The sequence below is a fragment of the Mustela putorius genome, unplaced genomic scaffold, assembly GCF_011764305.1.
Source record: "Mustela putorius furo isolate JIRA1106 unplaced genomic scaffold, ASM1176430v1.1 tig00004007_pilon_pilon_pilon, whole genome shotgun sequence".
Taxonomy (NCBI): Eukaryota; Metazoa; Chordata; class Mammalia; order Carnivora; family Mustelidae; genus Mustela; species Mustela putorius.
The window spans coordinates 3,271,505-3,295,843 of record NW_025422145.1 but is presented as its reverse complement, the minus strand read 5'-3'; the positions used below and the strand labels follow the sequence as shown (position 1 = coordinate 3,295,843).

At 43.0% G+C, this 24,339-nt stretch overlaps 1 protein-coding gene across 3 annotated transcripts; it reads right to left on the bottom strand.

Moving 5' to 3' along the window:
- Positions 1–259: 259 nt before the first annotated feature.
- On the bottom strand, positions 260–18,134 carry CEP20 (centrosomal protein 20). Of its 3 annotated transcripts, none has more exons than XM_004750317.2 (5): positions 18,049–18,134; positions 13,520–13,717; positions 10,951–11,035; positions 5,842–5,978; positions 260–741 (listed from the first exon to the last, which is right to left on the bottom strand). In XM_004750317.2, exons 1-5 carry the CDS (start codon positions 18,074–18,076, stop codon positions 665–667), a joined length of 525 nt encoding a protein of 174 aa, XP_004750374.2. In that variant the 5' UTR covers positions 18,077–18,134; the 3' UTR covers positions 260–664. The 3 variants fall into 3 exon arrangements, with proteins under 3 accessions (XP_004750374.2, XP_004750375.2, XP_044927994.1); XM_045072059.1 differs by lacking the exon at positions 260–741 and adding an exon at positions 3,712–4,573; XM_004750318.2 differs by lacking the exon at positions 5,842–5,978.
- Positions 18,135–24,339: the final 6,205 nt, after the last annotated feature.

The following is a 24,339-nucleotide window of genomic DNA, read 5'->3' as shown; positions in this document are numbered from 1 at the left end:
ACTTCACAGGAATTCATTTTATCAGGCTTTAACATTTTTTAAAACTTTTTTTTAAAACACAAATGGAGGGGCGCCTGGATGGTGGCTCAGTGGGTTGAGCCTCTCCCTTCGGTTCGGGTCATGATCTCAGGGTCCTGGGATCGAGTCCCGCATCGGGCTCTCTGCTCAGCAGAGCCTACTTTGCCCTTCTCTCTGCCTGCCTCTCCACTTACTTGTGATCTCTCTCTGTCTATCAAATAAATAAATTAAAAAAAAAAAAAAAACACAAATGGATTTTTCTACAAATCCATGTAATTCCAGCCTGAAGGAAATTTCATGTAACCTTGTTAAAGAGCAGAACATATGGCTATAAAGACCTGAATTTTTTTTTTTTAAAGAATATAAGGGGTACTAAAAATTTCCTCCAGTTTTCACAAATTTAAAAACCTTCAAAATACCTTCTAAAAAAACAATGTATTTTCTTTCGAGTCAAATCTAGGAAGCTAGATGACGGAATTAGCTTTTATTCACAAATGTAGCAAAACAGGAAGGACTAAATGTTTTTGCAGAAACTCAAATTTCTACAAAGGACAAATATTAGTGGTGTATTTTGGTAATGTTGCGAGAGTAAATATGTTACTTGATACACACAATTTTAAGACAAAAGATGCCCCGAATGGAAATGTCATCTCTTCACTGCTTGAGAAACAAGATGATCTTTGATGTTAGTACTACTCCCCTTCTCCGTTCTTAGGTGGTCACCTGAAATGAACAGAAAACAATGTCAATACTTACCCCAAGTCAAAGTAGGCAGTGTGCAGGCGGAGCTGCATGTATTTTCGGATGTTATGTTTTTACTATTGTATGCGTTCTTTAGGTGGCCTAGGACAACATAAGAAACTCACCATTTTAAAAGCATTATTAAAGAAACCAGAAACATTTAGTACTGAAGATTCACCATCAAGTGTTTTTAAGGGAATAGAGAGCACTGCAGTGTAAACCCGTGTGTAAGCGGCAGTTACAAACTTCTCTTGCATGGTATGTAAGGAATGGAATCTGAAAGAACAGGGTGTTCAATTAACATTCTGAGGGATGCCAAACTTCTTCAACTAAAAAGAAAAAAACAAAGTACCAAAAAACCCACCTTCAAATAGCAGTGCCACTCAGCAGCACCCTCTTATGGCAAGAAAACAAACTAGCAGCGTTTACATTTTCCTACCCACATCAGAAAATATCCAAGAAACTGTAGAAATCTTCTGCAGCCAAAGACACGAGAATAAAGCTCCATGAGAGTTCAGAAGCGACCAGAGCCCCTGGGACCACCCCCTGTGCTCTGGCAATCAAAGGGGTCCTAGGCACTTCTGCTCAATTTTTGTCATGGGGAGAAGGGGCAGAGGGCAGAAGTGCCCTGGATTTAAAGAACCGAATAGACTTAACATCCAAATGCAACAAAAATGCAAGGCAAAGACTAAATTCTAAAAAGCTGTGAAAAACTGAAAATATTTCCTAGATACTTTGACACGGGAAAAACCCATTTTTATGATTTTGATGACAGGAGAAAAAGAATACAGATTGAGACAGCTGTTAGAAACATGGATTTTAGCACCAAAAACGCAACCTGGATTTTCTAATTCTAAAGACAACCTAATTCTACACCCAGGCCTGCTAGTCCCCAGCGGCTGATCATCCTCACAAGGACTGGAGACTTTAGATCTGGATCACGGAGGACTGTCTCCCTCATTTTCAGGCAGCTTTGCTGGACAGAACAAAGTTAACAATATCCTGAGGCGACAGACATTTCAGGTTTTCTAGAAAAGCATTACTAAGAAGTATGTGATGCACACACTTCACCGACGTGCAGTAAAGTTGCAAAGCTAATTATTTTCTCTGTTAGATTTCTGGTCTTTCACTTACATTAAGAACCTGCTCCGTCTCCAGTGTTCAAGCACGGACATCAGCAGCCCTAATGAACTGGTCACATCCCAGAGGCGAGTGTGTCTACATAAACCCTGTTCCTGGTGCGCCTGGGTGGCTCAGTGCGTTAAGCCTCTGCCTTTGGCTCAGGTCATGATCCCAAGGTTCTGGGATCAAGCCCCGTATACGGCTCTCCACCCAACAGGGAGCCCTCTCTCTGCCTGCCTCTCTGCATACTTGTGATCTCCCTCTATGTCAAATAAATAAAAATCTTAAAAAAAAAAATTAAAATTAAAAAAAAAAAAAAGTTCTTTCCTTCCAGCTCTTTGGGAGCTGTGACACGAGAGATCTTGTGTTGGCTTTTAGACTTGTGTTCACACACGGACAATTTCATCTGAGTGTGTTCTACCTCAGATGACCTTCTGTAGAGATCAGGTATTGTAATCTGAATTTTCATAACCTTCCCATGTTGTCAAATAAAACATGTTTCTATCAAACAGCAAGCTAGAATTGAAAAAGGAGATGCTGAAAGTAAATGCTGACATGTGTTACTGGGACAAAAATGCCATTCGTGGCTGCTAATTCTTCACAAATCTTTGCACAAAGAGTTCACCTTTATCAAGAAAATTTCAGATGGTCAAGAAAAATAATTTGCAAGATCCCTGTTCTCCTATTAGTTCAGCTGTCCTCACGTCCTCACCTCCTCACCGCATAGTCATTCGTCCTAACTCGTCCTCACCGAGCCTGCCACAGAGCTTTCCACAGAACACGAGCCCCAAGCTCAACGGACTTGGACCTCTCTGAGGGCTCTGAGGGCCCCAAAGCAGCTAGTGTGCCTCTCCCCTCCCCCCATGCTCTCCAGCCCCCCCATCTCCATGGTGTAAAGCTACCACCAGCTATTGTGACCCACGTCTCAAAAGAACAGAAATGGGTTAAGAAATACTCCGTGATGTGTACCTTTCTTATTAGTCAAGCGAAGTCAGAGAAAGGTAAACACCAATGACATCACTCATATGTGGAATTTAAGAAACAAAACAAATGAGCAAAGGAACAAAAAAGACAACCCAAAAAGACACTCTTGGGGCACCTGGGTGACTTCGTGGGTTGAGCCTCTGCCTTCGGCTCAGGTCGTGATCTTGGGGTCCTGGGACCGAGCCCTGCATCAGGCTCTCTGCTCGGTGGGGAGCCTGCTTCCCCCTCTCTCTCTGTCTGTCAAATAAATAAATAATATCTTAAAAAAAAAAAAAACACTCTTTTTTTTTTTTTTTTAAAGATTTTATTTATTTAGTCAGAGAGAGAGAGCGAGAGTGAGCACAGGCAGACAGAGTGGCAGGCAGAGTCAGAGGGAGAAGCAGGCTCCCCGCGGAGCAAGGAGCCCGATGTGGGACTCGATCCCAGGACGCCGGGATCATGACCTGAGCCGAAAGCAGCTGCTCAACCAACTGAGCCACCCAGGCATCCCAAAAAAAGACACTCGTAACTCTAGAGAATACACTGATGGTTCCCACGTAACAGGGATTAAGGAAGAAGACACTTAAGGTGATGAGCACTGGGGTGTTGTATAGAAGCGTGGAATTACTGTATTGTACACCTGAAAATAAATCAAGAAGTAAAAACAAAAAGTTTAGGGGCGCCTGGGTGGCTCAGTGGGTTAAGCCTCTGCCTTCAGCTCAGGTCATGATCCCAGATTCCTAGGATTAAGCCCCGCATTGGGCTCTCTGCTCAACAGGGAGCCTGCTTCTCCATCTCTCTCTGCCTGCCTCTCTGCCTACTTGTGAGCTCTGTCATATAAATAAATAAAATATTTTTTAAAAATAAAAAAATAAAAAAATAAAAAGCTTACAAGCCAGAAAATTGATTGCTCAAGAGGTTATTTTTCCTTACAGGACTGAAAGTATCCATGTCATGGGTTTGCTGTCTTAGCCAGCGTTCACATGTACAACATCCCCTGGTGGCAATTAAACAGAGAAACTGGTATTATCATATATTCTTGGCATGTAAAGCCTTCTTGGAGGGGGATTAGACAACCTCTACTATGTTTTTTTAATACGCATATGCTTGGAACCACAACTGTACTTTTAGGCGTCCACACAAGAGAAATACTGCACGGACAAAGAAATAATTCTATATTGCAATACAGTAATAGCAAAAACGTAAAAATATAAAAGTCCATCAATAAGGGATTAGCAGCAATACTATACAATACTACATAAAGTTAAGATCTACACATACTGACAAGACAAGGGAAAACAAACCCAATCTCAGGGTAACATGTCAAGTAGCGGTACATACAAATTTACATGCACAGAAATGACTCCGGAAGGAGGCCCCTGCCCCCAAGCTGCTAATAGGGACCTTCCACAGAAGGGAGGGAGATCAGGGAGTTAGGGAGAGACAAAAGGGAAGCGATTCAAGAGAATTTGATTTTTTTATTATTTGAACACTTACAGATTTTACTTGTCCCCTTGTGCATTTTGTTTCACTTTTTAAGTACTTGTCAAATTGTAGGCACTAATGACAGTTCCTTACCAAGCCTTGCAAAGGGAACTAGGAAAACTTCTTTACATTCTTTAAGTGGAGAAGTGTACAGGAATGGCCCTCAGAGGTCCTGATCCTGCGAGAACAGATCAGCCACACGCTTTACAGGACTCACTTAATATCTCAGTCCTGGTTTTCTCAACTGTAAAGTAAGGAGATGGGGTGATTTCTTTTTCAATGGTCCACGAGCTCAGCAGTCTAAGATACATAGATGAGTAACTCCGAGTGACATCAGAAATAACCCACAAAAGAGGTCACCTTGCTTCACAAACACTTTGTGTTCAGATCCTAGGAGATGCAGCAAATATTTAACGGAATTAATACTGCTCACATCAGCTTACGATAACCTATGAAGGATAACTAGTATTTTAGATGTTTCTTAGAAGGTTATTTCAACATTCAAGATTTTGATCTGTTCTCTCATCTGCTGCTTGAGGCCCACCTCTGACTGTCCTTAGAAAGAGACCAACTCTGCTGAGGTTGGAAAGAAAGAGCTATAAACCATTCAGTTCAGATGATCAAAGCGAGATCCTATTGTTGAAAGCACATTTAAAGAGTAAACATTCTGAAAGAAATAGGGGCTGTTCAAGAATCTTATCTGGAGGTACTTTTATATGGAATTTAAACCAACAGTATCCTAAAAAGACAAAGGATATAGACACTTGTGACGCCCCTATCTGTATTCAGCAATCTTGCCTTTCTTCAGTCTTAGACGGGGGAAGAAAGTGATGATTTGGTAAAAATCCATTTATTGAGTATGCCAACGATCTAAATTGTTCCAAAGAATACAAATGTATATGAAAAAAATCGGGTTTTTTCCATGCTTTGGCACAGAAACAGTATCTAAAAATTTTGTCCAGTTATTCTCCCATCCCCTCAAGATTCCCTTTCCAATCACCATTTTGCTTTTTGGAGGATCAGTAACACAGACTTCAACCATATTAGATGTAAGTAGAATTAAACTATGACTCAAAATCTTGGGTAAAAACTATTTGTGAGAGGAAAAAAAATTTTTTTAAAGGTTTTATTTATTTATTTGACAGAGAGAGAGAGCACACAAGGAGGCAGAGCAGCAGGCAGAGGGAGAGAAGCAGGGTCCCCACTGAGCAGAGCCCCACAGAGGCTCGATCCCAGGACCCCTAGGATCATAACCTGAGCCAAAGTTAGACGCTTAACTGACTGAGCCACCCAGGCACCCCAAGAGAAAAATATTAAGAAGAAAAAAACACTTGGGGTACCTGGCTGGCTGTCAGTGGAGGATGGAACTTTTAATCTAGGGATTTTGAGTTTGAGCCCCATATTGGGTATGGACATGACTTAAAAATAAAATCTTTAAAAAAATTTTTAAAAACAAAAAAAAGAAAAAAAGAATTGCTAACAGTTAAATGATGAATCCCAGGAAATTCATACCCTTATGCTTTCTTCTGCTAGGTTGTTCGCCAAGATTTGGGTTTGAAGGCTGAAGTGAAGACCCTCTCAGAAATGGATTTTGGAGGTCATCCTTAGTTCCATCCAAGAAATGAGCTAAAATTCCATATAAAAGAGGTCTGTAGCAGGAAGAAAACCAAAATCAATTAAAACTGCAGATTTAAGAAAAGCTTAAAATCTCTCTTAAGGCAGCCTCTGCCTCCAAAAGGGCCAGGCAATTCTCCAGACTTGAAACAAGACACACAGTTACTATCCAAATCGCAAACTATTAATGCTTTTTAAAATTTAAGAGTACATTTAACTCAAAAAACAACTTAAAAACCCAGAGAACCTATGTTAAGAACTCAAACATCACCTAAACTGAAATACATCATCCACCCATCAATACAGAGGAATTCTGCCTTTCCAGTTTGGCGTGAGATTTCCCAGTGCCCAGCACGGTCTGATATACAACAAGGAGTCAGTGAACACTTACTGGATGCATAAATCTTTGCCTAAAGGTCGGATGTCCCAAAAACCAGACTGCCTGGGTTCAAATACTGGCTTCACCACTTGACCTCAACAAGATTTTTTTATGTCCCTGCCCTGATACGTATTTCTTCCCCTATAAATAAAGATAAGTGTACCCCTCACCTCCTAGGGTTGCTGTGGAGTAAATAAGTTAATAAATATCAACTTTTTAGAACTGTGTGTAGGCATATATTAAATGGTATATAAATGTTAGCTATTCAGGAGTTAAGAACGACCTAATATTTAATAAGCTATTTTTAGGGAGGAAGGGCAGGTTTGGAAAAAAAAAAAAAAAAGCGGTTTTTACAGTTTACGAAATAGTGTAACCTTTCTCCAGGTTATCCTTGTCTTGTGATCATCCCACCACAGCTCACGGAAGATATGCTAGAGATTCCTCCATAAGTAAACCAACTTTCTACTTGAACTCCAAGTCCTATATTCTTTTCATGACAATACTCTGCCTGGTGATTTCTATCAATACCCTGGCACACAGGGAAGCTACTTGCTAACAATGAGGAGAGGTACAACAGAAATGTTTTCATTTCTAATCTCACCACTGAAAATACAATTTCACTGATTTTTTTTTTTTTTTTGAGCTATCTATTTACTAGCTGATGTGACAGTTTAAAGATTGACATTCCTTTCCCTTCAAAAGGTGGAGCCTAACTGCCCTCCCCTGGAGTGCAGGCTCAAGACACTTCTATGAACCAAATAAGGTATCAAGTGACAGCACTGTGCAGCTTCCAAGACTAGGTCATAAAGCACTGTATACTGTGGCTGCCTCCATGCCTTCTCTCTGGGCCCCTCACTCCGTGGGAAGTCAGCTGCCATGTCATGAGGACCCTCGAGCTGTCCCAGGGAAAGGTACACAGGCAAGGAATGGGGGCCTCCTGCAAGCAGCCAAGTGAGCGAGCCACATGGGAAAGAATCCTGCAGCCCCAGCCTGGCCTTCAGAGGAGGACCTCCCTGGCTACATAGTAACTGGGATCTCCTGAGAAACAGAGCCCCAGAACAGCCCACAGATTCCTGACCAACCACAGACAATAAATGATTGTTGTTTCAAGCCACCACATTCTGGGGCACTGGTTACGCAGCAATAACTAACTGTTTGCATGCCAACTTCTCAGACCAGGAGGAAAGCAGGAAAGGAAGTTTCTCTATTTAAGATGCCTCAACTCTTAGGAAAGGAATATATCTTATACTGTACCTCTTATACCCAGGAATGTGATCTCCATCTTCTGTTTAATTTTAAAACCCATGTTTCCGAAAGAGCTGACTGGTTTAAGATTTTTAAGTTTAAACAATTTTGTTCTTAAATTAACATCAATGAAGTTTTTAAAATTTAAAATTTTAAGATTTTTTAGATGTTATTACAAAAGATGTAGCTAGCATATTAAATCTACAAATTCATGGACATTAGGATGTTTCTAAATAAAAGTTTACAAAAAGAATTTTTTTCTTAAGGATTTTATTTATTTATTTGTCAGAGCGAGAGCAAGCACAGGCAGACAGAGCGGCAGGCAAAGGCAGAGGGAGAGGCAGGTGACCCACTGAGCAAGGAGCCCGATGTGGGACTTGATCCCAGGACGCTGGGATCATGACCCGAGCCAAAGGGAGCCGCTCAACCAACTGAGCACCCAGGCGTCCCAGAATTTTTTTTTTTTTTTTTTAAGTTCAGCCTTACCATACCTTATTTGCAATAGTGAAACACAAAAACTCTGAAAACTAGTTTTCGTCATAAGTTCGGCACAAATTTCATTTGGTGGCATGGCTTGACCTAACTAAGGCTATTCTAGACTTTATCCTACTTTGTGCGAAAAAAGAATTTTTTCAGTTTTGCTGAAAAATATCAGTTTATTATGGAGAGCCACTTTATGTTCACACCGGCACATAAATCTAGTATTTGTTTTACTTGTTATATTATCCCCCCCCCCTCTTTACTGCTGTATAATTGAGAAATAAAACTGTATGGTATTTAAAGGGTACAGCATGATGATTTGATACACACACACACACACACACACACACACAGCAAAGGAATTCCCCTTATGAAGTTAAGTAACACAACCATCACCTCACCCATTTACTTTGTGTGTGACACTTTCATAGATAAGAACTCTCTTAGCAAATTTCAAATACACAATCTGCATTACTTTTTAAAAATCTGAAAACTTTACAATGGAGATGTTTGTTTTGTGGTTTTTGTATGGATGTGGAGCTCAACAGGGGCCTTGAACTCAAGACCTCCGCTGACACTAAGAGTCAGAGGCTTAACCGCCTAACCCGCCCAGGCAGCCCTACAATGAAAATGTTTTAAACAAAGCAGTAACTGCCTTTAAGATAGCCAATTGTTGGCAATATGAAGGTAAGTTGGGAAAGAAAGTGACCAGAGACAGAGAAAGCAGACAGATGGCTTCTTTTTTTTTTTTTTTTTTTTTAAGATTTTATGTATTTATTTCACAGAGAGAGAAAGAGATCACAAATAGGCAGAGAGGCAGGCAGAGCTAGGGGGAAGCAGGCTCCCCGCTGAGCAGAGAGCCCAATGTGGGACTCGATCCCAGGACCCTGAGATCATGACCCGAGCCAAAGGCAGAGGCTTTAACCCACTGAGCCACCCAGGTGCCCCGACAGATGGCTTCTGAACAGCGCCCAGGCAGAAGTGACGGAACCGCAGTGTAACTGATTGATAGAGAGAGGGGAAGTAGCCAGAAAAGTACATGGACTCGGAGTTTAAGACCCGAATGGCTATATGAGGAACCTACAAGGGGGTTTAAGAAGGTGAAAATAACCCATTTAATTTTTGGACACACTGTGTTTGAGATGCCAGCAGAAATGGGGCTCTGTAATTTGTGGGATCTGTCAGATTTTTTTCTTTTTTGATCTGTCAGATTTAAAGCAGAGTTACGAACATAGAGGCATCATTAAAGACTCAAGCATACTTAGGAAAGTGGGCAAGGGGACAGGAAGAAAAATTTTATTAAGGACAAAACGTGGGAGAGTACTCACGATTTAAAAGAACCCTGAAGGAACAATGAAGAAACTGAGAACACTGTTACAGATAGAAAAACCTAGACAGTAAAGGTTCATAAAGGACAAATGACAAAAAGTGTTTTAAGGGAGAAGAGTCACTATTACAAAATGCTACAGAAACTCAAGTAAAACTGAGCTTCTCAGATTGGAAATACAGATATACACCCACTCTTGATGCCAGGGACTTGGGACCAAATACAGGATAAAAGTGGCATAGGATACTGGAACATTAATTGTACAAAGATTTGTGGGAGAGTTCAATTTAAGTGGTACGTCATTTATAACATTTTTACGGTAAAACAATTATACCATGAAGCAGAAACAACAACAACAACAAAAAAAAAAAAAAAACAAGAAATTTTTAGAAAGGAAACATAAGGGGCGCCTGGGTGGCTCAGTGGGTTAAAGCCTCTGCTTTCGGGTCAGGTCATGATCTCAGGGTCCTGGGATCGAGTCCCACATCGGGCTCTCTGCTCAGCAGGGAGCCTGCTTCCTCCTCTCTGCCTGCCTCTCTGCCTACTTGTGATCTCTGTCTGTCAAATAAATAAAATGTTAACAAAAAAAGAAAGAAAGAAAACATAAGACTTCAAAGAAATTTGTGCCTGGGGGTGGAGGAGGGGCTGCTGCTTTGAGCCTCCTGGGTGCAATTTTTTTGGCCATTCAGGGATCCTCCGGAAAAAGTTTAAGCAACTTTGAGGTAGGAACAGAATTAAGAAACTACTAGAAAGCAGTCACACTTGTTTTCAAGAGCATAGTTTCAGCACAAATGGTAAAGGAAAAATTCAATATGCAGAGAAGGCAAAGAGGGGAGCAGAACAACATGAAAGCAGGGGCTGGTTGTCACGAAGCTCCGTGGTACAAACGAGTTGAACGGTATTTTTGGAGATCTGAGTATACTCCTGTGCGGAAGCGAAGGAAACAATGAGGAGGAAGAGTCCATCGTGAGGAAGAAAACAACTGAGAGCAAACCCTCAGAAGAAAAAAAGGTATGGGGCGCCTGGGTGGCTCAGTGGGTTAAGCCGCTGCCTTCGGCTCAGGTCATGATCTCAGGGTCCTGGGATCGAGTCCCACATCGGGCTCTCTGCTCAGCGGGGAGCCTGCTTCCTTCTCTCTCTCTCTATCTGCCTGCCTCTCTGCCTACTTGTGATCTCTGTCTGTCAAATAAATAAAATCTTTAAAAAAAAAAAAAAGAAAAAAAGGTATGCATCAAGAAGCCAAGAAGAATGACCCTTAGTGAGACAGATGCTCAGTCCCCTGAAACCACAGGAATTTTAGTTCCAGAGAACAGAGGCCTTATCCTGTTTGTTGCTACACACCTTGGATTTGGTACAGTGTTAGACACATACTCAAACCAAATAAATACCTGCTCAATTAAAATGAAACAAAACCACTACTATGTGATTATGACTCCCAATACAACAATATCTAAAAACTTATTTTTAAGTTTTTAAATATCTAAAAACTTATTTTTAAGTTTTTAAATATCTAAAAACTTATTTTTAAGTTTTTATCTTTAAAAACTTCATTAAAAAAAAAAAAAAAACTTCTTACATTGTGTTATCCTTTGATTCTTCAAATGCATTTAGTTCCCGGATGAGAAACTGTCTGTCCAATGGAACTACAGGTTGACCAGATTCTAGAGGAAAAATCATGAGTCTTTATTCATCTAAAACGCACATACAAACTACTTACCAGGTACACAGACTTTTCCAATTTTGGAAGAACGATGATGGCACGCACCAAGGCAGAGCCAACTGTACTTGACTTTATGATTTTCAAAATATCATTTTGTAATATGTATAACTTAACAGAGTTTAACATAAATTCATTTTTTAAATCCCCCAATTTTTGGTTGGGAACATACCAGACTTCAGAAGTCTTTTTTTGAAGCCTACAAATTAAACACAGGACAGTAACAATATCCACTTGGTGGTAATAATTCTGAAAGTAAAATTACCCAAACATGAAGCGCTGGCAAGGATACAGGGCAACTGGATACTCTTATATTTGCTTTGCTAGTAGGAGAGCAACCACTTTGGAAAATAGCTGAGCCATTTCTTAGAAAGGTAAGCATGTATTTCATAACCTGCAATCCCACTCTTAGCTCTTTACCCAAGAAAGCTTACCTGCACACAAAAACTTGTGGTGAATGTTAATGGCCACTTGACTGGTAACTGCCAAAAAACTACACACAACTGGCCATCAACTGATAATAGAGAAATCGGCACAGACATACAAAGGAATGCTATTCAGGGGGAAAAAACCCAACACAGCTGAATCTGAAATACGTTATGCTAAGCAAAAGGAAGTGCACTCAAAAGGCTACATCCTGAATGGGCTCATTTATATGACATTCTGGAAAAGGCAAATGATAGGTACAGAAAAAAACAGATCAGCGGTTGCTAGGGGCTGGGGTAGGTGAAGAAGTTGACTACAACAGGGCACAGAGAATGTTCTGAGGTGATAAAAATATTCTCTATAGTGATTGTGTGGTGGCAGTTACACAACTATACGTATTTGGTAAAATCCATAGAACTGCATACCGAAAAAGGTTTTTGTCTTGTTGGGTTTTTGTTTTGTTTTAAAGATTTTATTTAATTGACGGAGAGAGACAGAGTGAGAGAAGGAACACAAGCCAGGAGAAGCAGCCTTCTCGCCACCAAGCAGGGAGCCTGACGCGGGGCGTGATCCCAGGGCCCTGGGACTGTGACCTGTACCAAAGGCAGATGCTTAACTGCTGAGCCACCCAGGCGACCCTGGGTGCCTGTACACCTCAGCTATTACACCTCAGCTATTTAAAAAAAAAAAAAAAGCCAAGACATTTAACATGAAACTTGACAAATGTGACTATATCTCATTCTAGGGAAGCCCAGGTCCAAGACCTAATTCATTATATTTTCATAAATTTTCTTCATTTCTGAGTGTTAACAGTATTATATAGCCAGCTATAACAAACTGAGGAAAGCGGAGGCTGATACTGAAGATCCTTAAACCACTAAAACTTACCAGTCTTCATTCAGTTAAGATATGTGCTTAACATTAAATAAAAGATACAGAATGTTAATTTAAAAATCTATTAAGTGGAAAAGGTCCAACATCAGAAAGAATTCATTCTGTCTTCCAAAATCTACTTTATGGTCTCTCTATTTTTTTTTTCACCCCTTTGGATGAGGAATGAAATAGTCTTAAAGTGGGACGCCTGGGTGGCTCAGTCGGTTAAGCTGCTGCCTTCGGCTCCAGTCATGATCCTGGGGTCCTGGAATCAAGTCCCGCATCAGGCTCCTTGCTCGGCAGGGAGCCTTGCTTCTCTCTCTGCCTCTGCCTGCCTCTGCCTGCCACTCTGCCTGCTTGTGCGCACTCTCTCTCTCTCTGACAAATAAATAAACTCTTTAAAATTAAAAAAAAAAAAAGAAAGAAAGAAAGAAAGAAAGAAAGAAAGAAAGAAAGAAAAGAAACCTTAAACAAAGCAATCCTTCCAATCCCATTTCTCTCCCCCAGCCCAGAGGAAAGTCTATCTTGATTAATGTGCATTCCTTATCAAGAAAGTTATTTACTTTCTCTTCAGAAATAAAATATAAGAGATAAATGTCTCTTTAACTGCCCACCTCCTCCCCCAACACCAGTTCTCTCCCTCCTAACATTACAGTGAGTTTGGAGTTTATCTTCCCAATGCTTTTTAAGTAGGATCCAGGCTAAGTGCAGAGCCCAACATAGGGCTCAAACCCATGGCCCTGAGATCAAGACCTGACAAGAGAGCAAGAGATCAAGAGTCACATGCTTAACTGACTGAGCCTCTGAAACTGTATTTTTAAAGCATCTACACAGAAAAAACCTGGCAGGAAACAAAAACAACTTTTTATCCTTAGTATCAGAAAATACAGATGATTTTTCCAAGCACACACCTAGTTTAAGGGTTCAGGTACTTATTTTCTACAATACAATAAGCCCCATGAGAAAGTATTCAAACTATGAAAGGAGACCAGGAGATTTTTATGTTCCAGTCACCTGGACAACTCTGGGCGGTAACGGAATTAGATTTTCAGCCTCAGTATTTTCTGAGAAGTGAGGGAAGGGAAAAAGCAGACTTTGTTTCAGGCAAGTAATAATAACAACCTCTTACCTGATATGAGGACAGATGCTGTGTACTTATACTTGTTGAATTCCAGATACTCCCGAATTAGTTCATTAATTAGAAGGTTTTCATGAGACAATGACGGTCGGGGTTCGCTTTCATCATCTAGGGCACTGAAAACTTCAGCTCGGATCCTTGCTTTTAAATGTCCTAATACCCCCCTTTTCTCCAACGTGTCCTTTAAAACTGTTAAACATAAAACATTAATGCTTCAATTAGATTAAATTTGGTCACTTTCAGGCATACTTTGAAGAAATATGTTTAAAAGGTAAATGGCAGTGGGTGCCTGGGTGGCTCAGTGGGTTAAGCTTCTGCCTTCCGCTCAGGTCATGATCTTAGGACCCTGGGACTGAGCCCCAGCATCGGGCTCTCTGCGCAGTAGGGAGCCTGCCTCCCCCACCCTCTGCCTGCTTCTCTGCCTGCTGTGATCTCTGTCAAATAAATAAATTAAATTAAATTAAAAAAAGTAAATGGCCTCATAGCCATTGCTTTGATTTAAACAATGAGCTGAATGCAAGTTATCTGATTAGCATCATGTTTGTAATAAAAAATAAAGTTCTCAAGTTGCAATGACTTGCTATTTTAATACAGTTAAGCAAATTCAAGTTTATCTTTCCAGCATCATCACTGTGGGAAGCTATAGTTTGGTAGGCATCGTCAGTGAGGGAGGAAAAGGGAGCACAGAATTACACTAGGCTTACTGGGGCCTGAATCTACCCTGTCTCCTATATTTTCAAGAGCATTTATCACTGCAGACAGGACTGTGTAACTAAAACCCTCCAGTCTAGAAAAATGATTAAAGACAACAAGTACATCCCATGAAAGGAAGGAATGTGTTATCTTTTAATAAAACTTCTGATACCAAAAACCTTTGGGGAATGGCCCATTCTGAACAAAAAGGTGTTTCTTTGGGTGTTGTTTATTTTTTAAAGACACTTATGAGATAACTTTCTAAAAAACAAAACAAAACCAGTAGGATTTTGAAACTGTAAGCCTAGATAGAAATCTAACACGTGGCTCTATCACTGCCATCTTGAAGAATCAGGGATATATACACTGAATGTAATCTAACTTCCTCTTGATGAGCAAAGGTTGTATTACAGTATCAGTTTGTGATAATGAGATTTAACTAAAAATACTAGTGTGGACAGTGAGGGGCATAGAGCTGAACTGGCATCATTCCATGCAGTGGTATGGAACCTCATTTTTTCACATTGTCCCTAATGGCTAAATAACTAACCCAATCAACACATCTCACCCACGGTGCCTAGAACATAGTAAGAGCTCCATAAATGCTACCTGGGAGCATTAAAGTAATAGTGTTGTATACTACTGATGTAATAAACATAGTTTAATATTGTACTGCACCCTGCCAAAGGCACCAAATAAGTACACCAAAATAAAGAAAAAATTCATGCACGGAGCCCAAGGAGCTTACCCAAGTAGGCATAAACAAAAAATCCCTTTAAACTTTACAACAACAGGGGCGCCTGGGTGGCTCAGTGGGTTAAGCCTCTGCCTTCGGCTCAGGTCATGATCCCAGGGGCCTGGGATCGAGTCCCACATGGGACTCTGCTCAGCAGGGAGCCTGCTTCTCCTCATCTCTCTCTCTGTCTGTCTCTCTGCCTATTTGTGATCTCTCTCTCTCTGTCAAATAAATAAATAAATAAAATAAACTTTACAACAACAAAAACCTGGGTGATAGGATTACAGAGGTATGACTTAGTAGACTAAACTTTTAACCTTTCTTGCCCCTTGTTTTTAAATCATCCCCCCAACCTTTTTGACAGGTGCGCGAGTACAGTTACCAATCAGATGTTGTAACAGGTCCATAAAAGGAAGGTTCAGCCTTATCATATTCTTGGGATAATAACCAAACCCCGGTTCTCTAACTCCATCTTTGGAAATTAAATAGAAGAGATTTTTTTCGCAGGCCAGGATCCTGTCCCAATTACTGAATTTGCACACAGCACAGCCTCAAACTCCGCAGAGAAATGACAATTAATGAAGCGGGAGTTAAGAAGCCTATCCTGTCTCATCACCAGCTCATCATGCCTCAGCTCCCCTCTCCAACATGAGTTCTACCTCTCAGAAGCAAAACCAAGTGAGGTGGAAAATGTGAAATGTTTTAATAAGGTAAGAGCCCAGGGATACCTGGGTGGCTCAGTGGGTTAAAGACTGACTCCTGATTTTGGCTCCTAACCATCTCAGGGTGATGAGATCCAGCAAGCACTAGGCTCCATAGTGCCCATGGAGCCTACTCAAGATTGTCTTTCCCCCTCCGATTCTCCCCAATTCCCCTAAGCGGGCTGGGGAGTAAAAGGCTATACAGCGTAGTTAAGATCAATTATCTCAATAGGTGGGATATGCATTTTCACTGAGTTTTGCTGAACACAAACCATATTCAGAACTGGGAATGCAAAACAAAACAAAGGGACACACCTGCGTAGGACATTCTTTTTTTTTTTTTTTTTTTGACAGAGAGACACACATAGAGAGAAGGAATGAGGGAGTGGAAGAGGGAGAAGCCGGCTTCCCATGGAGCAGGGAGCCAATGATCCCAGAACTCTGGATCAGAACGTGAGCTGAAAGCAGATGCCCAATGACTGAACCACCTAGACACCCCTACGTAGGACCTTCTTTTTTTTAATTAATTTATTTATTTTTAAGATTTTATTTATTTATTGGACAGAGAGATCACAAGTGGGCAGAGAGGCAGGCAGAGAGAGAGGAGGAAGCAGGCTCCCCGCTGAGCAGAGAGCCTGAGGCAGTGCTCCATCCCACCACCCTGGGATCAGGACCCCAGCGGAAGGCAGAGGCTTAACCCACTGAGCCACCCAAGCGCCCCTAAGTTATTTATTTATTTGACACAGAGAGAGAGACAGCAAGAGGAAACACAAGCAGGGGAAGTAGAGAGGGAGAAGGCTTGCCACCCAGCAGGGAGCCCGATGTGGAGCTCAATCCCAAGACCCTGGGTTCATAACCTGAGCTGAAGGCAGTCGCTCAACGACTGAGCCACCCAAGCGCCCCTACGAAGGACATTCTTCATGCCCAGTTACATTTTTTCAGGTTCCATACCACTTTGCCCTTTCCTTTGATTATGCTTAAAACTCTGTACCGTAACCCCTTCTTCGAAAAAGTTCTTCACCTGGCCTCATATCCCAAAGTATCTCTAAATCCTCTGAAGCTGACGCAGTATTACACGTGTTAGGTAGTTCATGCAGACACGGTGCTCAAATTCACCTGAAAAATCTGTTCTTGTGGAGAAAGGAATGCTTTTTTTTTTTTTCCCCCTGACTGCTCATCAGCCCAGTGCCCCACATACACATTTTGTAGCAATGCTTACTGAATCCTATTCTCAAAGAGATCCAGCCCCTCCCTGCCAGATCTTTTAACAATTTCTGATTTCCCTGCCAGATCTTTAACAATTTCTGATTGGGAGCGCAAGGTCCCCGAGAACGGGAACTGGTTTTATTAAACAGGCAGCAGCATCACGCAGGGAGTGAGACCTGGATGGAGTTCGGTGCAGCCTAGCCAGGTTCTCACGCACTCCTCCTTCCAGCTAAGTTACTTTGGGCGAGTTGTGTCACCTCTATGCACCTCAATTTCCCCATCCATGAAACGGGCATAAGGTTGTCCCTAGACTACTAGGTGGCACAGGGGCTGGGCTGTGTCTGACATTAAAGGCTATGCCAGGGGCGCCTGGGTGGCTCAGTGGGTTAATAAGCAGCTGCCTTCGGCTCGGGTCATGATCCCAGCGTCCTGGGGTCCAGTCCCACATCGGGCTCCTTGCTCAGCAGGGAGCCTGCTGCCTGTCATTCTGTCTGCCTGTGCTTGCTCTCTCCCCGTCTCTCTCTCTCTGATAAATAAATAAAATCTTAAAAAAAAAAAAAAAGGCTATGCCACTTATAACTATAATTACTATTATTTGCCTGGATATCTGCGTCCACACCACCGGTGCACAAACCCGTTACCCGTACGATGAGGACTCGCACCTTCGTGGAATTTGGTGAAAAACAGAGGAGAACGGCCAAGCCAGGAAACTTTCTCCCTCCCGATTCTCCCAATGGAGATCGGGTCCTACCCCAAAGGTTGTTAATAAGGACCCCGTGAGACAAGGAAGCAAACAGCTTAGGAGTTGCATCTAACCCCAATAACGGATACGGACACTGTTCCCCTCGGTCCCAAAGGAAAGCTGCGGCCCAAAGCCTCGGCTCGAGCGGGGTCCGACAAACGCGCCAAAGGCCCAACGTGCAGGCCTATAGTCCTCTCGGGAACCTAAGGGTCCTGCCGCTCCTCTTCCGGCTCGAAGCTGGTTCCAAAACTGAACGGCCCCTGTGCGACCGCTTCCCTCAAGCAGGGCCCGGACGCATCGGCGGCCACACCAGCCAGACTCTCTGCGAGCCCTGACGCCGCAGAACGACCCTAAAGAGGCTGACTCTGTGTCCCGCTCGTTCCATCCTTTTCACAGGATGGCCAGACGCCTCTCACTCGGCCAGCTTTCCACTGCCACTCACCGGCCTTCAGCTCGGCGACAGTCGCCATCTTTCAACCGTCCTCAGGGTCGCGCCTCGTCTGTGCGCACGCGCAGTTCCGCCCCGCTAAGCGGCGTGACCTATAGCCAATAGGCGCGCCGCCCTTGCAGCTCTCGGAACCGCCCCGTTCAGTTTTCTCTCTCCCGGGTTGGGTGACTGGTGACTGTCAGGAGGGACTTGACCAATCAGGGAGCTCTGTAGGTGCTCAGGGAGGAGGGGGGAGGAACCGGGATTGAGGCCGGTTAGAACCCTCTTCAGTGGGTGCTGTAGGTACTTTAGTGCTTAACTTTATTAATCCTTCCTGCCCGGTGCTCGCTCTGCAGCCTCAGGAACTAATTGTCAATGGTTACCGTGTATTAAGCCTGTAGTTCTCAAACTTGAGCTGTCTCAGTATCACCTGGAAGACTTGCTAAAACAGATCGCGGGGCGCCACCGCTGGGGTTTCTGATTTAGTCAATCCGGGGTGAGATCCCAGAACTGCTTTTCTTTTAAAGATTTCATGTATTTATTTGTCAAAGAGAGAGGGAGAGAGCTAGCGCGCGAGCAGGCAGAGGCAGAGAGAGGAACAGGCTCCCTGCCAAGCAAGGAGCTCGAGGCGGGACTCCTTGCTCGAGGCGGGACTCCTTGCTCGAGGCGGGACTCGATCCCAGAATGCTGGGATCATGACCTGAGCTGCAAGCAGCAGCTTAACCCACTGGGCCACCCAGGCGTCCCCTCACTGCTGCTTTTCTAACAAGTTCTCCAGGAATGCTGGTGCTGCTGGTCTGGGGGGTCACACCTTGAGAACCACTGTATTAGGGACTTACTCGGATCCCGACGCTGTGCTGATTAGCTTTACCCACGCTGGCTCATTGATTTCTCTGTGATGACTCCAGTTCATAGAAGAGGAAACGGAGTCTTTGATGACTGATGAGCCTTAACCGAGATCACTAGCAAAGGGTGCAGGTGAGATTTGAATCCAGGCCTCTTGCTCTTTCAAAGCCTGTTCTCTTCCGCTGGCCCTTAATGATGGGTAGAGAACCTCAGGAGTCCAAAAGTTACTTGTGAATAATTGAGGAACAAATAATCTCTACCAGCCCAAGGGAATGAAGAAGAAAATGGGAATAATCTACCCAAAGCGGAGTGTGGGGTTCTGTGATTCCTTCCATTGCCAGGAAGACCAATACCTGTGACCTAGATCCTAGAACCATGACCTTTAAACTGCTAGTCTTAACCCCTAGTAGGTTTTGAAATCTATATATCAGTGGCTCCCAGTGAAACTATTTTCAGCGAAATGGAATAGAACAAATAGAAAACAAATAAGTATTGGGGATGTTTTTGAAACTTCTGTTTTGGGTATGAATGTGCGTTGTGATTCTTGGTGTATTTCTCAAAGGGTAGCAGTGGAAAAAAATACTTTGAAAGCCATTGTAACCTAGAGGAGTCCATTCGCATTCCAAAGGAGATTAATTCTGACCTTGTGGAACACAGCTCTGTTCTGTAAACTTAGAAAGGTCCTATTCTGTCACACTTCCCTATTCTGTAAACCCCACAGAGCTTGAATTGCTGGCCAACATCTGAAAAGATTTATAAGGATTTACCAAATTCCATAGGTAGAACGTTTGAGCTCCTCAGAGAAAAGCACTCATGGATATGCCAATGAGGAACTCAGAGAAAGAGGCATATAATAGTGTGATTGATAGATTCGTATTGGTAATCATGTAATTACATGATTTGCCACTCTGTAGATGACAGGCACTGCTCTAATGTTTTACTTCAAGTCCTCACCAACAGCTCACACAACAATCACCTGATACACGGTGTTGGTGAGGATGTGAGGAAACAGGCATTACCATTCCTTCCTGGTATGTGTGTATATTGGCCCCACCTTCTTGGAAGGGTTTTTGGCGATATCTAATCAACCTTTCACACGCTACAACCCACCAATTCCAGTTCTAAGAACGTACCTTATGGATACACTCGTATTTAATCACCAAGGATATGTACATAAGAATATTCACTGTAACACTCTTTCTAGTAGATAAAATCTATATGTGCCCATCAGAATGAACAAAATACAAAAACAAGTGACTGTGACAAATAACAGAAGCTGGTGAGTATACATTCACTGCTGGTAGAAGAACAAATTGGTAGAGTCACTTTGGAAATCGGTTGGGCTGGTGCTGATTCAGCCAAACAAAAACTCGCCGAACAACTCCGTAATCCCACTCCCAGGTGTTAACCCGGGAGAAATACGAATTTACCTCTACCCAAAGCCAGGATGAAATAGTAGCAGATTTATTCATAATTGCCCCACCTGGAAATGACCTAATGTTTTCCAACTGGTGAATGGATATAAATTAGCTGTGGTGTTTTATCTGTACCAGGGGATAATTAAAAGGAGTTAGCCACTGATACAGGCAACAGCACAGATGACTCTCAAATGCATTGTGCTTGGTGAAAGAAACAAGACCCGAAAAGCCACATCATGTAGGATTCCACCTACGTAATATTTTGGAAAAGGCAAAGTCCCTTTGGAAAATGCATGGAAAGCTCATCAGTGGCTACTAGGGGGACTGTCCATAAGGATGCACTAAGGAGATTTTTGGAGTCACGGAACAGTTCTACATCTTGATTCTGACTACGTGATTGCATGCATTGATCAAAATTCATAGAGCTGTCCACTTGGAAGAATGAACTTTATTGCATGGCTACCTCAATCAACTTGACTTTTCCAAAGTTCTCAGAAATACCAATATCATCAGTAGAGAAACCTGTTAAGTAAATTAAGGTACAGTCGTAAAAGAGACACAAACATTCAAAAGAAGAGTGAGTTCTAAACATATCCATATGTAATTATCAGCAATATGCACAGAGAGAAATTTTATAAAAGATTTTTTATTTATTTTAGGGAGAGAGAGAGAGCACAAGTGCAGAGGAGAGGCAGAGAGAGAAGCAGACTCCCCACAGAGCAGGGAGCCTGATACAAGACTTGATCCCCCGACCCGGGGATCGTGACCTGAGTGGAAAGCAGATGCTTAACCAACTGAGCCACCCAGGTGTCCCATAGATAGAAATTTTTAAAAGCACAGTCCAGTAGACAGTGTGTGGTATGTCACCGATGGTTTAGAGAAAGGAAAAATACTAAGTATCTGATTGCCTACACACGGGATGCCAGATTCAATATTTTAAGCTTGGGAGAGTTTGAGTAACTTCCGAGCCCTTGGCAAAGTCAGGACTGGACCCCAAGTCCGGTGACCCCTACTTTCGGTTATCCTGAAGTGAGAAACACCTCTCCCTCTCCCTCCTCCACCCCGCTTCCCCTCCCTCTCTTGCTGCTTGACCCCGGCACACGTCTATCCCTCAGCCCAGAAATTTCTCCCTCTTCCTCCCCAATTGACTTCTGCTCCTTCGTCAGGTCTCAAGTTTCTACCTTGCCTTTTCCTAAAACTTCCCTGGCTGCATTAGGCTCCTTTTCTCAGATCTATTTGGGAAGGTGAGAGGGGCTGAGAGAAGAAGTGAGGAGTATGGAGACAAGAAGGCTTCCAAGTAGATGTGCACCAAACCCATGTCCCCACCTCTGAAACGCAACCTCCTCATCCCAGCCGGGGACAGTTCTTCGGGATCTCCTCAACTTCAGAACTTCCTGAAGGGGTAGGTTGAGGCTGTTTTGGGGACTGCATAGCAGTCTAACTTTCTTTCTCCTCCTCTCCCCCAAAACCCCCCCTAGAAGTTGATCCCAATGGCCCTCTCTAACAAATGCCTCCCAAGGAACTTGTGACTTGACCCCAGACACCAGTAAGGAGTCTGGTGGCCCTTAGTCCCCAGCCTACTCCACTTCCCCATGTTCTCAAGGGTGACTCATCACTCACCCATTCTGAAGCACAGGGCGTTCCCTGCACTGTGCCTGGAGGGCGGCAGGAACGTTGAGTCTAAGTCACCCTCAGATGGCTCCAGAACTCCCCCCACCCTGCCCCACCGCCATGGCCATTCTGCCCCCATGCACTGGGCTGCAGTTCTGTTTCACAGCCTGGTGCCCACACTGATCACTTTGCAGGACAGAGACCTGGCCTATCGTGATCCTCTCTGATACACATATTTGTAGGATGACCGAATGAATGAAGGGGCCGCAAGCCAGCTCATCTCACAGATGAAACAGACATTCAGAGAAGTAACCGGCCAGAGCAAGTAGACAGTGCGGTAGAGCCGGGATCATACCCCAGCCTTGCTCTCCAGTGACTGAGAAAATGCGATCCATGGAGATTACAGGTTCCAGCTTCTGAACCGTGGCATAGACACGGTTCTCACATTGGAACGTTGACATGTGGGAGGTTTTAATGTGGAATTGTGTGGAGGGAATTGGAGTTGAGGAAGGCGGATATTAATGTCAGCCCTTTGGAGGAAGTAAAACAGATCTGCCAGGTAAAAATGAGAATGCCATTTTCAGAGGGGTGAGCAACCACATTTATTCTATGCCTTGTTTACAAAAAGGATTAGGTATTAAGGAATTCTTGAGGCAACTCTGCTGAAATGTATTTTATCGGAGGAACCTAGCTGGACCGAGTTCCGTTTAAACAAGTTAAGTGTCTGACCAAGATTTAGTCACCTCCCTCCTGGTAGGCATGCTTTTTCTTAAGACCTGCAGCAAGAGGCTATAGAGATTATGCAGGGGAAAAAAAATCTGTAGATGGAATTTTACAAATTGGAGACAACTACGTTATAGAAACAGTATCTCCTCGTCGGACAAGTCAAGGCAACTTTGGAAAATATGACAGGCTTCCACATTGTCCATGCACAGCCCCTAAGACTATGTCAACCAAAATCAAACTGCTGATTCAGAGGGATGGGTTGGAATCCCAGGGGAATTCAAATTCTTTTTGCATTTATTAAGGGGGAAATAGTTTTTGTCTCTATTTGCAATATCATTGCGCTGAACACACTCCTAAAAACAGGAGTGGTTGTTGTTTTTGAAGAAGTAGTCATCCCTATCCTCGGTACTGTGTGAAACATTCGGCATGCACCATTTAATTTATTCCCAGGAGGTAGGTGCTATTGTTATCCTGGTTTAAGGGTGAGAAGAGGAACGGAAGGCTCAGGGGGACAAAGTGACCTGCCCAAGTTCAGACAGCTAGGAGGAGACTTGGCCACCTTCACAGTCTGAGGCCAGCTCCAAAGTTTTCCATTTCATTTATCCTCCAAGTGGACAGATGATTTGATATTCGCCCTGAACTAGACGAGTCTGTACCGTGTGGTTCCTTCAGTGAACTCACAGATCCATACAATAAGGAATTCTTCAGGCTGGAAAAGAAGGTAGGATAATACTGATACCCTCCCCCAAATCTCCAATTTTCCAAACTTTTGTCACCGGTAGGACTTCTCTTTCTGCTCCGACCTCCAATTGTTATGAGAACAGACACGCTAAAACCGAAGCAGAGATGGGTCAAGATAGCAATTAGTCAAATATTTCATTATGCACTGAAATAGGAGTTCTAATAAATTCAGGGACAGCAGGGACCATGCCCTACACTGAGGAGGTGGCTGGAGGAAGCTTACATATCAACAGCCACATCATTTCTTCTGTAACAAAACTATCCTAAAACAAAAACAAACAAACAAACAAAAAAACTATCCTCAAACCTTGTGGCTTAAAACAGCAACGATTATTTTTGTCCACAAAGCTGCAATTTGGGCAGAATCGGGACTGGACAGCGAGTCTGTGGCCCACAGAGCATCACACAGGGCAGCTTGGCTGGGACTGGCTGATCTACTTTCTTTTTTTTTTTTTTTTTAATATTTTATTTATTTATTTGACAGGCAGAGATCACAAGTAGGCAGAGAGGCTGGCAGAGAGAGAGAGAGAGGAGGAAGCAGGCTCCCTGCTGAGCAGAGAGCCCGATGTGGGGCTCGATCCCAGGACCCTGAGATCATGACCCAAGCTGAAGGCAGAGGCTTTAACCCCCTGAGCCACCCAGGCACCCCTGGCTGATCTACTTTCTTAAAGATATAATTGTCAAACCATCAGATTCACTATTTTAAACGATACAACTCTCCAACTCAGTGGTTTTAAGTAGATCCACAAAGTTGTGCCATTATCCTCACGATCTAATTCAGGGACATTTTCATTCTCTTAAAAAGAAATCCTGCACCCATTAAAAGTCACTCCCCCTGCTTCTCTCTTTCCAGCCCCCAGCAACCACTAACTTTAGTTTCTGTCCCTATAGCTATTAACATTCTGGGTATTTCATATAAATAGAAACATACTATGTGTCCTCTTATGTCTGGCTTCTGTCACTT

Excerpts from the sequence above, each read along its gene's own strand:
- CEP20 (XM_004750317.2), bottom strand. The coding sequence starts at position 18,076 with ATGGCGACTGTCGCCGAGCTGAAGGCCG. Across the intron at positions 13,718-18,048 it reads TGTCGCCGAGCTGAAGGCCG|TTTTAAAGGACACGTTGGAG; the intron begins GTGAGTGGCAGT and ends TATGTTTAACAG. Across the intron at positions 742-5,841 it reads TAGCAGAAGAAAGCATAAGG|GTGACCACCTAAGAACGGAG; the intron begins GTATGAATTTCC and ends TGTTCATTTCAG.